A 14554-nucleotide genomic window follows, 5' to 3' on the forward strand; every position below is an offset into this window, starting at 1 on the left:
GGCCACCTATGAGTCATGACCCTGTCTCCGGTTCACCTCTGCTCCTTCCTTGGACCACTTTTGATAGATACAGACCACTGCAGACCGGGAACACCCCACAAGAGCTGTAGTTTTGCTCTGACCCAGTACTCTAGCTATCACAATTCGTCCCTTGTCAAAGTCAAATCCTTGTGCTTGCCCATTTTTCCGTTTTTATTAACACGTCAACTGAGTACAAAATGTTTACTTGCAGCCTAACATATCCCACCCACTAAGGTGGCATGATGAAGAGATAATCAGTGTTATTCACTTCACCTCTCAGTATTATGTTAACACCTGCACAATGTTATCCGTCATTGTGTATGGATGTACACATGTATTTATTTATTTATTTATTAGTATTGTATATTATATTCAATTAAAAAATAAAACAGTATCTGATTAATCTTTATATAATATGCACACTTGTATGCGTGAAGGAACCTTGTTACTAAAGGATTCTATATTTAAAATTTTCAAAAACAACGTTATGACAGGACAAATCATTGTAAGTATAGTAGATATCTTTATTATGAATATTGGGACCATGATATATCACAGTCAAACACACAAGAATCAACGTATACCTTGATGTACAGGTAAAATGTAAATTGAATGTCCAGAATGAAGTACAAAAAAAATTTCACCATCAATAATGCACATTCCTCCTCTTTCCATCGGTGGTGCGCCCTAAAAGACATTTAGATTCAGCCCAGTCTACCCAAGACTTCAGCTCTGCAGGTCTAACAGGAACAAATAAAAAAAGGTTTGGTCGCTTAAATAAACTCAATGGTTTAGTGCTGGGGGTTTAGTCATCTAAGAAGTCGTCATCCAGATTGACGTCTGTGGTGTCAATGTCATCAAGTTCCATGTTATCCAAATCATCCTCCAGGTCATCAATAACCTTAAAATAAAAATCACAAAGTGAGGTTACATTAAGTCGGATGTTACAATGGCTTTCTTAACCATGCATTTTACCAAATACCTTCTGTTCTGCTGCTGTCATTTTGGGAGGCTCTTCCTCAGTCTTCTCCTCGACCTTCTGAGGAGGCTGGGATTCTGCATGACTCATGGCAGCGACTACTGGAGCCGAGACAGCAGCTATCACTGAGGCCAAAACACCCACATCCTCTGGGGCCTCCTCTGTTTCTTTCACCTCCTGAACATACACAGGCAATTTGATTCATTTATGCACAAAGACATATGTGAACTCTTTCGATTATTAGTTTGCTCTGGTAGTGTGGTAGACTATAGTGTGTTGCCATTAAAAGTGGAACAGCTCGTAGTGATTTGATTTGCACGTATTTGATTCGGGTTAATGGAAAAGTTGAACCATCATAGAGTAAACGTTTATCATTTGAATGTTTTGTCTTGTAAATGTACACATTGAAGCGATTTTAAACCATTCCAGCAAAAGAAGAGGCGAAAGAGAACACAGTTCTGTACTTGTGCGCTGTTATATGTGTGAACAGATGCACACACCTGAAGCGTACACACAGAGAGCTGTTTCAGATGCACAAATACAAAATTAATTCCGCTTTCCAAACACCAAATAAAAGTATAAATCTGCAGTGGTGACTATATGATATGGTATCAATTGGCCAATCAGTTGACAGGCCAGTCCTGAATCACCAAACTTTCAAGCAAAAGGGACTCAGTACTTGCACGCTGTGTGAGAGCGCAAATAGTGAAGTGAGCTTTTACTTATTTTTGCCCTTAAACGGACAAATTCCAATGAAGTTGTCAAAAATGCCCATCTCAGTGAATATCCCAGTAAACAGTTGATCATATCTTAAGTGAACGTAAACAGTAAACGTATCAGTATATTGGATCTTTATTGCATTATATCTTAAAGTGACAGTAGCCTGCTGTCTGTATCAATACTGTGCACTTGAACGGTGCCGAAATTCACGTGGAACAGTGTGAGAAACACGGACTCAGAAGCGCTCTTGTTCAGAAAAGTAACCTGCGCATTCGTTTTAGCCGATTGTAATGTATAATGTTCAATAAAACAGTTAAGTAATGATGGTGTTAATGATTTATTTCGGATATGAGTGAGAGTGAGCTTGCAGTCTATTCACGCATGCAATCTCCTCAGAGTCCCTTTACAAGCATGCAACAAAAAGCCTCCTTAATCCAATATATTGACCCGTGTTCTGTTTTCTATCATACCCTGTGGATGTTTGTGATTATGTAAGATGCAGGCAAATGCACCAGGGTTTAACTGAATCAAGATGACCAGCACTGCGGGGGAAACAGAACTACCGTGCTCGGACTTGGACTGCAGCAACATGCTCAGTGTAAAAACGCCCCTTTCTTTTATTACGACCTGGAGACTAACAGAAAACAGAAAAAATGGTAGCTTATGTAGGCTATATAACATCACTTGTTTCAGCATAGGCATTAGCATGAATGATAACATTAACAATATTTTTTCTTTCCCCATTTCTGTTTGCTGCTGCATCCTTTACGTCTATGGCTGCTCTAGATTTCACCAACTACGGGCTAGGCCATGGATCAAACAGAAATTGCGCGCTGCATTATTAACACATTAATTTTGACAGCCCTAGAATTTACACTTGAATCTAAAATGTTGGTGTCATTACTGTTTGTTTTTGCAAAAACAGTTTCATGGCTGGTAAAAAATATTTATGGCTGATCATTTTCATTGGCCACTGGCAGGGTCCAGGTTGGACTACTAACTGCAATAAAAAAAAAAGAGTGTTTGACACACACACACACACACACACACACACACACACACACACACACACACACACCTGTGCAGGAGTGGGGATAATTCCTTTTGGTTCGTAACCAGTTGCCTCCTCCAGCACGTTCCTTTCTTCATTAGGCTAAAGACAGAGAAAAGAGAGGAAAAAATGAGAAAAAAAAACAACTTGTGTTGACTACACAAATTATAAAAGGCATATTACACAAATCAAATGGATAAAAAAAAACAATTTCAACAAAAAGTATGCAGACAATTAAAACAGTAAGATCATCAGGGTCCAAATTGACTAAAATGACAAGATACAAGTTTTCAAACTTCGTGATCAAACTTGTTAGAGTAATGATGATTTTACATTCTAGCGTCCCCTATGGGTGTAATCTGACTAGGTTTACTAGTTTAGACTAGGCTTAATTTCAGAAGAAATAGGTCAATGAATAAATATAGGCTGTATTCAAACACTCATTAGGTTGTATCTTCTAAAGAACTGCTTGGATCCAGTCTAAGCAAATAGTGAAATAGTGCTCAGAAGTAAAGACAGTGTTGATATTAATTAAACTAAAACTATTAAATTAGTTTTTGCTAATTCAAAATGAAGCTGAAAATATAATGAATTCTACATTGAAATAAGAAAAATGGCAAAAGTACATACAATCTAAATCTACTCAAACTAAAATAAACATCTCAAAAAATGAATAAACAATACAAAAAAAACCTATTATCTTACCGTGATCAGTGGGTAGTCAGAGGCAGGTCTGGTTTGGCCGACGCAGGTCTCTCTCAGGTACTGCTCTGCCACAAAGGACTCTTTCAGGCCTGGGAATAAGTTCTCATACTCCGTAGGATCTGCCAGAGACTCTGCAGCTTTCTGATTCACTTTAGACAAGCTCTCTCTCCAAAGTTTCACCACCCTGTTATTAAAAACACAGGTAAGGAATTGTAAAAATAATGCATTTAACTCTCAGATATATTATATATATATATATATATATATATATATATATATATTAGGGCCGGGACTCGATTAAAAAAATTAATCTAATTAATTAGAGGCTTTGTAATTAATTAATCGAAATTAATCGCATATAAATATTTTACCTGAGAACAATGAGAAGTAATTTTTTACATGTATTTTTAGTATACCATTGAATAATGACTGAATACATAAGCTTAATCAACAAAATATTGTTTATTTATTTCAGTCCAGCAGACCAGTGCAATGTTTGCCATTAAGTGTAGCAAAAGCATATTTATGATATTTGAGGCTCGATGTGCTGCGGTGATACGCTAATTCCTTGTTGTATAGCAGGGGTATCCAATCCTGCTCCTGGAGGGCCACTGTTCTGCTGAGTTTAGCTCTAACCCCAATTAAACACACCTGTACCAGCTCATTAAGGTCTTATTAGGCATACTAGAAACTTTAGCAGTGTATTGAGGCAAGCTGGAGCTAAAATCTGCAGGACGTCAGTGGCCCTCCAGGACCGACTTTGGATACCCCTGTTGTATAGCTTGCACACAACCATGCTCTTGTCGACGCTTCCATCATTTCGTTTTTTAAAACTAAATTTCCCATCCACGGGGCCAAGCAAAGCGGTCTCATCAGCTTCTTCGTTCATGTTCACTATGGTTTGTTGTTTTCATGGTTGTTGTCGTGACTCATGCTCATGAGCGCTAGTTGGTGTTCCAGTATAATCGGTCCGTCAAAACTCATTCATTGAAAAACGTTCCGCGGGGCAAAAATAAGTGCGATTAAATTTTTTTTTTTTTTTGCGTAATTAATTAACGCGTTAAAGTCCCGTAGTTAATTAATCTTAATTAACGCGTTAAAGTCCCGTAGTTAATTAATCTTAATTAACGCGTTAAAGTCCCGGCCCTAATATATATATTTACTTTATGTCAATCTTATGTAAAATTGTCTTTTCGCAGTGAGATCAAATAAAGAGTCTTTTCTGGACATACTATTTTTTTTTAAATGAATATGTTGTATGCCCTTAAAAAAACAGCTTCACTTTACTGCAAGTTCTTCCCTGAAAAAAATAATGAATTGCTGTGACAATGTGAATGTTAATACAGACCTGGATACTTGGCTGGGCAGATATGTGCGGGCAAGAAAGGCTGCTTCTGGTAAACGATTGGTCTTGATAAGGAGCTCTAAACAGTTGTCCAGTCTGGCAAGACAAACAAACATTAAAAATCTGTTAAAGCAACACAACTATATTCAAAATAATAATCAATGACTGAGACATGACTTCCTCCAACAGTGTAGGACTGCATAGTAGACTATAAAAAGATAATCCACAAAAGTAAAACACCTGTGTGTGTGTGGGCTGGTAATCCCTACGTTATGGGGACAAAAAGTCCCCACAAAAGATGGCAATATCCGAAATCCTTTTTTTTGAAATTTTTTTTCTTTTTTTTTCTTCAGCTAACAAAATACTTTTTACTTATAATACTTACTTTCCCTGCAGAAAGTAGGTCATGAAGGCAACATTGTTTTTTCCATCACGCTCTGCCCCCTCTGCAAGCTTGCCAACCATAGCAGCATTTCCAGATGCAGTGGCCAGGAGCAGAAGACCCCCATAGTCCTGGGCATGATGGAGGCACTCCTGTGCCAAACCAAACTGGCACTTGCTGATGGCCAACTCTGCCAGCTGCTTCCACTTCTGCTCTGACTACAGAAGAAAAGCATTATAATTAGAAATCCTCATTATATTAGCTTACATGCAGTATCTTGAACATTACTTTTTTCCACTACAATAAATAAAGTAGTAAGTAATTCAGCATGGCCACCACTAGGGGAGCTGTATCACGGGTTTAGAACAACAAACCTCCGCTTCTACTGCTAGCTGGTAGGCGATTTTCAGCTCTCCTAACTGCAGCGCCAGCTCAAACCGGTGCTCTGGATCAGTGGACACGGCCAGAGCCTGCTGCTTAAAACCCTGAAGTATCATTGACAAAGATATTTTAGATATCACAAACATAAAAATAATATCAGTTTGATTTGCTAGACTTTTGGTAGCCAATCAATTTATAACGCTGCATCCGAAATCACATACTTTGTAGTTTATACTACATTTAAATTTACTTCATGACCATTAAAAAGCGTTTTTATATAAAGTGTAAATGTGTTTCTATATAGTATGTTATTTGACGCTTCACTGCGATTCACAAATCCTTTCCCATGCCCTCATAGGATAGTAAATTGAATGCACACTTCAGTATCTTGGCGAAAGTAGTAGGTAATCCGGGAACTTTTCTCCTGCTGTTTCTTGAATAGTATGCATTCAGACATTTCAGATGCAGCATAATACTTTCCTGTCCCACATTTGTTTACATTAATCTTCACAAATACTTTAAAGTGGGACAACTTGTACTTCATGCACATTTATATTACTTGCAATGCACGAGTCTAAGCCGCTGTTGTTATTCCGAGCTAAAACAATGTTATTTGAAAATCATGATTTACAAGCAAACGTTTTGAAGTACCTGTTTTTCCAGGAAGTGGGCAACCCTGGTTCTCTGTTCTTTGGGGATGGTGGGCAACACTTTGTCTGCCATGCCAAAGTCTCTGCGCATGACAGCAGTTTGGTACTCCAGGACAGACACCAGAAGAGAGTAACTGACAATATTCAGCTCCTTATCGCCGAGGTAAAGACGGTCATCTTTAGGAATGTATCCCAGAAGGTACATGGTTCTAAGATAAACAAGTCACTGTTAGACTGAAAGAATGAATGCGTGAATAAATAAAGGATTTAAGGCCTTCCTTCTATACGTATACTGTTTTACTAAGTTTGGGGCAAGTATTTGTTCTTTTCTTTTTCTTTTTTCAAGAAATGAATACTTCTATTTAGCTAATTAAAATTGATCATTAAATTGATTTAAAATAGAGTAAAGACATATAACATTACATAATATTTATATTTCTGTTCTTTGTAATAATGTTCTTTTCAAATTTCTACTTAAAATAATGTTGAAAATATGCATCACAGCTTGCACAAAAATACTAAGCAGCACAACTGTTTTTAATAGGGGTGTGAGACCAGACACTTAAGAAATCCTCATTGATGAAATACATAACCAGAAAAATAGTCTGCAGGTGCATTTGAAATGTTTTAAATAATCAGCTTGAAATTCATGTCATTTCAGTTCTACATTCTCAGTGTGAATTATCATGTGCAGAAAAGAGAGTCCAGCTTAAGATAGCTTTCATATTGGGTGACATTTCGCATGCATCTGGGAGTTGCTTTCAAAAAGCGTGGTATTGAAATTTGACTAATGCACGCTCGCGTTTACTTTTACAATCGTCTATACTATATGAACAGAGCACGGTGGAGCTGAACACGCATTTTACAAGATAATACATTTATGAGATGTTCCTGTTGCGCAACAAATCCTCCATTACGATCCTGTCAGTCACATGATCAGTGCTGCGCACTACGTATGACTCGTTAGCTATGAAGCAACCATTATCCACATTATTTAAATTGGTGTTATATCTATAAAAAGCAAAACAACAGTTGAGGCGTGATGTAAACGTAGAGGTGGCATATTTACCCTCACACTCCAAAACAGCTTTTCACCTCAAAACATTTTAATCTGGCGAGATCGATTTACCCTCACACTCCAAAACAGCTTTTCACCTCAAAACATTTTATTCTGGCAAGATCTCATGGCATGAGATCTCATCACACCCCTAGTTTTTAACATTAATAGTAATAAGAAAATTATTCTTGAGCACCAAATCAGTATATTAGAATGATTTCTGAAGGATCATGTGACTAAAGAATAGATAAATGGCTGTCGAAAATCCAGCTTTGCAATCAAAGCAATTAAATTAAAATAGAAATAGACTAAACTTTTGAAAGGTTGTAAATGTGTGATAAATAAAAAAAAAAACAGGGTTTGAAACTGATTTCAGATATAGGCCAAATTTGACCGCACCTGTCCAGGTGAGCAATGGTGACGATCTCTCCTCCAACAAAGTAGTTGAGTCTGTTGACTGAGCTGGTGTAAATGAAACAGTCTCCCACCCACAGACCCGTCTTTACCACTTCCTGAATCTCTCCCAGGACCTGCACACACAAACACAGACAAGATCAAACCTTTTGTTTCAAATCTTTAAAGTCAACATCCAAATGGACTCAATTACCATCTTCATTAAAATCCTGGTTGTATTGTAAATTATTTATTAGAGCATTTTTTTCCTATTCTTTTTTTCCAAGCATTCATTTAATTAAAATGCTTTTCCTTTTAAACAACCCTTTTTTCAACCGATTAAACATGACTGTTTAAACACTGTGGGCTGACCTCAAAAGCATCTTCAATTCCATCTTCAGTAACGTTCTCATTTGACTCTTGTGATGCGGCCACCTTCTCTGACAGATAGCGCAGGATGAAGAAAGACTCCTCTGTGGCAATGCAAACCAGCTCACCAGAGTCTGACCAGAAAATCTGTAAGTACAGATGAAATTGGTCTAGGCACACTAAGAAACTGCCAACCATATCGAACAAAAGAAAGGAGGACTGTAGAATTTGACTCACATGTTTGGGCTGGATCTCAATGCGACGAATCAGCTCTGTGTTATCCCAGTCATAGAAAGCCAAGCCATTGACTGATCTGACGCCCAGCAAGAAACCACCATAGATGCCTGCAAGCACACAACCATTCATTTACATAAAGCCATTTGCTTGTAGTACATGTAATCAAGGAATTGAGCATGCCGTATAGTGTGCATTTGTAAATGTTCTGTATTTACTACTTTTTGCATACAAAAAGTTTGATTCACTACTTGCCTACACTTTTTTACTACTTGTTTACCTTCAGCTCCGAAGTCTGGCTTAAAAGATTTTTTCTCCTTGAAATTTTTGAAGATCTTCACCACACTGCTGCTTTCCCGAATTGCGTACCTTATTTTAAAACAAAATCCTGTCAGTTTTTACATTTCTCACAGTCGAGGAGTATTTTTAGCAAGCAGTCGGTCTGAACATCTGTCTTCTATATGCTTGTAGAGCACTTACTCAGAGGAATCATGGGCCCAGACAAACTCCTGTGCAGATCCAAAGCTCTTGTTTCTCAGAGCCACAGCGGTGTAGATGATGTACTCTCCATCTCCGCACACCACCACGAACCTAAACAACGAGATTAAAAGTTACATTTATAAACTGCAGCAAGGATCGGGCTGCATGTACATGAGCAGCGTTAGAGTGTAGATATGATAGACTTACCTGCCGTTAGGATTGTGCTGGAGAGTTTGAGGGTAGATCTCACAGCTGCCCATGTCCTTCACCGCCAGTGGCAGCCTCTCACCATCCTTGATCTCAGCATCTCCCATGGCTTTGAGGTTAGCCTGCTGAATCTCAGAGTGCTTGGCCCAAATTATCTTTCCGTTGGCATCCATGGACATGGCTGGCTCCTCACGACCAAGCTAAATCACAAATAAATACTGAATTAAGTAGAGAACTCTCAACATGATATATTACATTATAAAGCTCTTCAGATTATTAGTTAATGTTCATTAACTACACAGTACATAGTAATGTAAATCTATAGACATAACCATTTAAAAAGTCACATATGCTTACAATAGGATGTATTTTTACAATGGCAATTGTCAGCAACCATTACTGTAGTATTTAGTGTCACATGATCCTTCAGAAATCATACTAATGCACTGATTTCCTGCTTAAGAAACATTTATTATTATTATCAATGTTGAAAATAGTTGTGCCATAAAAAAAAAAAAAAAACTGTTTTGGGGGGTTTGGGATTCATTGAGGAATAGAAAGTTCAAAAGAACAGCATTTATTTTTTATTTATTTATTTGAAAAATTTAAAATCTTTTGTAAAATTATCTATCCTCTGGTAACCTCTGCAGACAGCCCTGGATCAAACCTAATGGCTGTCGTTGCGGGGACTGAACTTTTCAATTAATCAGCCTGAGCTTTAGCCAGTAGGTCACATCGCTGACAGGCGACAGCGTGGTGATCCTTTTAAATTATTTTTAGTACCTTAATAATGATGCTGCCTTCGTCATAGCCCAATGCTACATTGTTGGAGCCGCGCAAGCCAGACACACACCACACCCGCTCCATACCGTAGTTCAGCGTACTCTCTAGACGGTAAGTGCTGGAGTGCCAGATACGAACCGTGCCTTAAAAGACAGTTACAAGAAGCTTTAAAAGTGATGCATTCATTTTTCATTTGAAAATACTTCATACTAGTGATCGGAAAAACAAAGCCTTTCCAAACCTTTGAATCAACTGGACCATTTGCGTTGCAAAATGCTTTACTCAAAACACCACACGCTAGTGACCACTGCTGGTCAGAACAGTGTAAATGCAGTAAAAACTCATCAAAACCATGCATAAAAACACTTTTAGTCTTTATGTGTGTTTTAATGAAATCGTCGATTTCTCACTTACTGAAATCACATGACTTTGGCAGTTTGATACATGCTCCAAGTCACTGGTTCATATTTGCAAAGGGTTAAAAGCATCATAAAGCGTGTTTTGAAAGCACCCATCAGTTTATACAGTCCCAGTTTAATGTGAAGAGACCACTGAAAGCCTTTAGCTTTTAAAATATTTTACTGCCAAAAAAATAAAAAAAATAAGTTAAAGGGTTAGTTCACCCAAAAAAGAAAATTATGTCATTAATTACTTACCCTAATGTCGTTTGACACCCGTAAGACCTCTGTTCATCTTTGGAACACAAATGAAGATATTTTTGTTGAAATCCGATGGCTCAGACTGGCTTTAATTTTGTCTCTCAAGACCCATAAAATGCACTTAAAACGTCGTTACAAAGCCCATCTCACTATAGTGGTTCTACAATAATTTTATGAAGTGACGAGAATAGTTTTTGTGTGCAAAAAAACCCTAAACAACGACTTACATAGTGATGGCCGATTTCAAACCAAAGATTTGAACCTCTATGAATCAGCGTATTGACTCATGATTTGGATCGTGTCAAACTGCTGAAATCATGTGACATTGGCGATCCAAAACCTGAATCCATACGCTGATTCATAACCGTTCGAATCTTTGTTTTGAAATCGGCCATCACTATACAAGTCATTATTTAGGGTTTTTTTTGGGCACAAAAACTATTCTCGCCGCTTCATAAAATTATTGTAGAGCCACTGTAGTGAGATGGACTTTTTAACGACGTCTTAAAGTAACACTCCACCGTTTTTAGAAATAGGGCTTATTCAGCTTCTTTCCTACATTTAGATATGTGGGCAAATGCATTTTTGTCTCAGTGCATGCATTGTTTTAGTTTGGCAGAGTCACTGCTAGCTTAGCTTAGCATAATAAATGCAATCCTGTTGCTAGCTAGCATGTCCCGAATGAAAGTCATCCCAAAAAGCAAAAACAAAAAACACCTTATTACTTCTTGTGGCCTGCGTATTCACGAGTACAAATAGCGATGCAGATTAAGACTAGGCGATTTCCTAGGCAGATATTGACTTGGGACTATATTATGGGTAAGCACAGGCAAAGCACTGCTACTTGGGATATCACGGCTCTCATCCTCACGTCCTCCGGCTGTTGAGCGATCACAATGTGTTGCGTGATATCTCTGCACCCAGGTAGCAGTGCTTCGCCTGTGTGACAAAAATGCCTTTGCCCACATATCTAAATGTAGGAAAGAAGTTGAATAAGCCCTATTTCTAAAAACGGTGGAGTGTTCCTTTAAGTGCCTTTTATGGGTCTTGAGAGAGGAAATGACATTGGTGTCGATGAAAGCCTTTCTAAGCAATAAGATTTCAACAAAAATATCTTCATTTGTGTTCCAAAGATGAACAGAGGTCTTACGGGTGTCGAACGACATCAGGGTAAGTAATTATTGACAGAATTTTCATTTTTGGGTGAACTAACCCTTTAAACAAATATTTGCATGAGGAATGAGGCAGTGTAGTTTTATAAAAGTGATCATTGGCTCACCATCCTCTGATCCAGTGATGATGATTGGCAGCTCTGGGTGGAAGTTTACACAGGACACATTCTGAGCGTGACCCTCAAGAGTTTGAACACACGTCTTATTCTAAAGAGAAAGAGGTATACAGAACAGAAGTAAATAAAAAGCCAGGAATGACTTGCTCCATTGATTATCATCAATATCATTCATACCTGATAGTCCCAAATCTTAACCAGTCGGTCATCAGCTCCAGATATAAGGTAGGGTTTATCTCCTCCACTGTAATAATCAATGCAGTTCACCCCCTTGTCATGACCCTCAAGAGTGAAGTTAGGAGAAGAAGAGCCCAGCTGCCAAACCTGAAACACAACAAAGAAGGAATCATTGGGGAGACGTCAGATTTGAACTTGTTCTATCCGCATCTGTGTTCAGTCTTACCTTAATGGTTCTGTCCAGTGATGCACTCGCAAACTGGTTGTTGTCCTTGGGGTTGATGACAATCTGCATGACGTAATGTGTGTGGCCCTCAAATACCTGACTGCAGGTCCATTTCTTCTCCCAGTCCCACAGCTTTATCAACATGTCATCTAAAGGCACACACACCCAATGAATGTTAAACACAAATAGTATTGTATATACACTACACTTACAAGGTTTGGGGTTGTTAAGATTTTTTTTTCTTTTTAAAGGCTGCATTTATTTGATCAAAAATAGTAATACTGTGGAATATTATGACCATTTAAAATAACAGTTTTCTATTTAATATATTTAAAAATGTAACTGATGACAGCTGATTTTTTAGCAGCCATTATTCCAGTGTTCAGTGTCACATAATACTTCAGAAATAATTCTAATAAGCTGATTTGGTGGTCAAGAAACATTTATCATCATCAATGTTGAAATCTATTGTGCTGCTTAATATTTTTGTGGAAACCGTGATACTGTAGAACTGTACATTTTCTTTAGGATTCTTTTAGGAATAGAAAGTTCAAAAGAACAGCATTTATTGCAAATAGAAATCTTTCATAACCATACAAATGTCTTAACTGTCACTTTAATGCAATCTTGGTGAATAAAGGTGTTTATTTTATTTTTAAATCTTACTGACACACCAAACTTTTAAATCATAGTGTAATATATGGTTTATCTTCAAATATGTAAAATAAAAACTGTTTGCAAAATGTAATATGTCCATACCACTGCTCGTGAGGATGTAGGGCTGGGTTGGATGCACAGCGATGCAACGAATGTAATCGGAATGGGCCTCAAACATGTGCACTCGCTCTAATGTATTGTAGTTGAAAACACGAATTTGCATGTCATCCTAGAAAAGGAGAGGAGATTTATTAAAAAGTTAATATCAGTACCAAATCTATAATAAATGTAATAGTATTAATCTATATTATAATGGTATAGTATAATAGTACATTTGTGTTCATGTTTATACTTACAGCACCAGTTATGACCCAATTTTTCCTGGCAACAAACTTGGCAGCTCTTACTGGCAGGTCACATACTTCAAACGTCTTAACCAAAGTCTATTAAAAGGTAAATATAAGAGATTATTAGAAAAACATTAAACACACTTAGTGCTCTGTTGTATCCCTAATGTTTGATGTAAAGACCCAATAGTGCTGTAGAAGAACTGTGCAAGGCTCCTACTCACTTGTGTTTCATGGTTCCACACACAGACACTGCCGTTGTACAGACTGGCCAGCATCCATGGCTCAGATGGATGAAGGTCTACGCTTTTGACACGGTCAGATCGAGCCGTGAGTTTGCGCTTGATGTCCAGCCTCAGAGGCTAGAAGAGAAGAATCAGAATCACTGTCACTTTTAAGTTGATATTGATCAGCAGCAATCGCTTTAGTCAGCTAGTAACACCTATTCAGTAGTAAAACCAATAGTCTTTAAAAGCACAAAACTTAATTGTTTCAAGAACAGAATGCCGTGACATTGTTATTCAACCTGTTTTTACCCACAACTACACAAACATTTGCTATTTATCACCCAGTTGAAAGTCTGATATAGTATCGGCAACTAACCTTTACAGCACATTTAATAAGCAACAAAATTACAACACATCAAGCCTCACCAAGATAATGTCAGGACAGGAATGAGCATTCTACTCAATAAAATAGATACAGCATCACATTTCTATAGAGCTTATTTATTAATGTCTACTTATGTTCATGTTACAGGCACATTCATGTCATCAGCTGTTAGCAAGAAAACAAGATATCACTTCATACAACATTTAAGTGGACAATTAATTTATAATATATGTAGCAATCTTAAGTATTTAAATAATAGTAGTATATCGAAAAAAATAGTGAAAATTAATAAATAAATTACCGACTGGCTGAATGAGAGTTGTCTATGTGGCCATTCTAAGGGCCTTCGTGGCTAACAGCTCGAGCTAACGTTATTGAACGCGTATTTTTCCTCAATATATGCGAAACAGCTCCAATATTGCCCATAAAGTAAACACTGATGTGCCACTTACCATGTTTGCGGTTGCTGGTTTTTGTCTCCTTCAGTTGCAATATTTATATCATCCACCGAGAGATTCTGAAGTGTTTCCTCGGCTTCAGTTGTGTCTGTGCACGGCAGGCAAATGTGACGTGGAACTTCCTCAAAGCCCGTGCGCTTGACGTCGGAAGCGTTGACGTGACACTCGGACGGTCTCGGAGTTTTTCGGTTAATTTCGGTTAAACTCGGCATTTAAGGGGACACTGCATTTTAGCTTTAGTGTACTTATGATTAATAATTCATAATATATAATTCACGCCAAAAAAAATACCGTGCTGAAATGTGCCCGTCAACTGAAAATTCTCACTACATTATAATTAAATAAATAAATAATTTATAATAAATATTAAAAT

The 14554-nt window shown here is 37.6% G+C and overlaps 1 protein-coding gene across 1 annotated transcript; it reads right to left on the reverse strand.

The window, feature by feature from the left end:
- Positions 1–524: 524 nt before the first annotated feature.
- Positions 525–14329, reverse strand: copb2 (COPI coat complex subunit beta 2). The gene is made up of 22 exons (XM_067452445.1): positions 14176–14329; positions 13336–13473; positions 13121–13207; positions 12867–12993; positions 12108–12256; positions 11882–12028; positions 11696–11795; positions 9758–9900; positions 8975–9174; positions 8768–8878; positions 8568–8656; positions 8291–8397; positions 8057–8200; positions 7691–7821; positions 6236–6443; positions 5578–5688; positions 5207–5421; positions 4825–4917; positions 3477–3660; positions 2799–2873; positions 1004–1177; positions 525–922 (listed from the first exon to the last, which is right to left on the reverse strand). Exons 1-22 carry the CDS (start codon positions 14176–14178, stop codon positions 827–829), a joined length of 2832 nt encoding a protein of 943 aa, XP_067308546.1. The 5' UTR covers positions 14179–14329; the 3' UTR covers positions 525–826.
- Positions 14330–14554: the final 225 nt, after the last annotated feature.

Source organism: Pseudorasbora parva, chromosome 9 (assembly GCF_024679245.1).
Source record: "Pseudorasbora parva isolate DD20220531a chromosome 9, ASM2467924v1, whole genome shotgun sequence".
In the NCBI taxonomy this organism is placed as follows: Eukaryota; Metazoa; Chordata; class Actinopteri; order Cypriniformes; family Gobionidae; genus Pseudorasbora; species Pseudorasbora parva.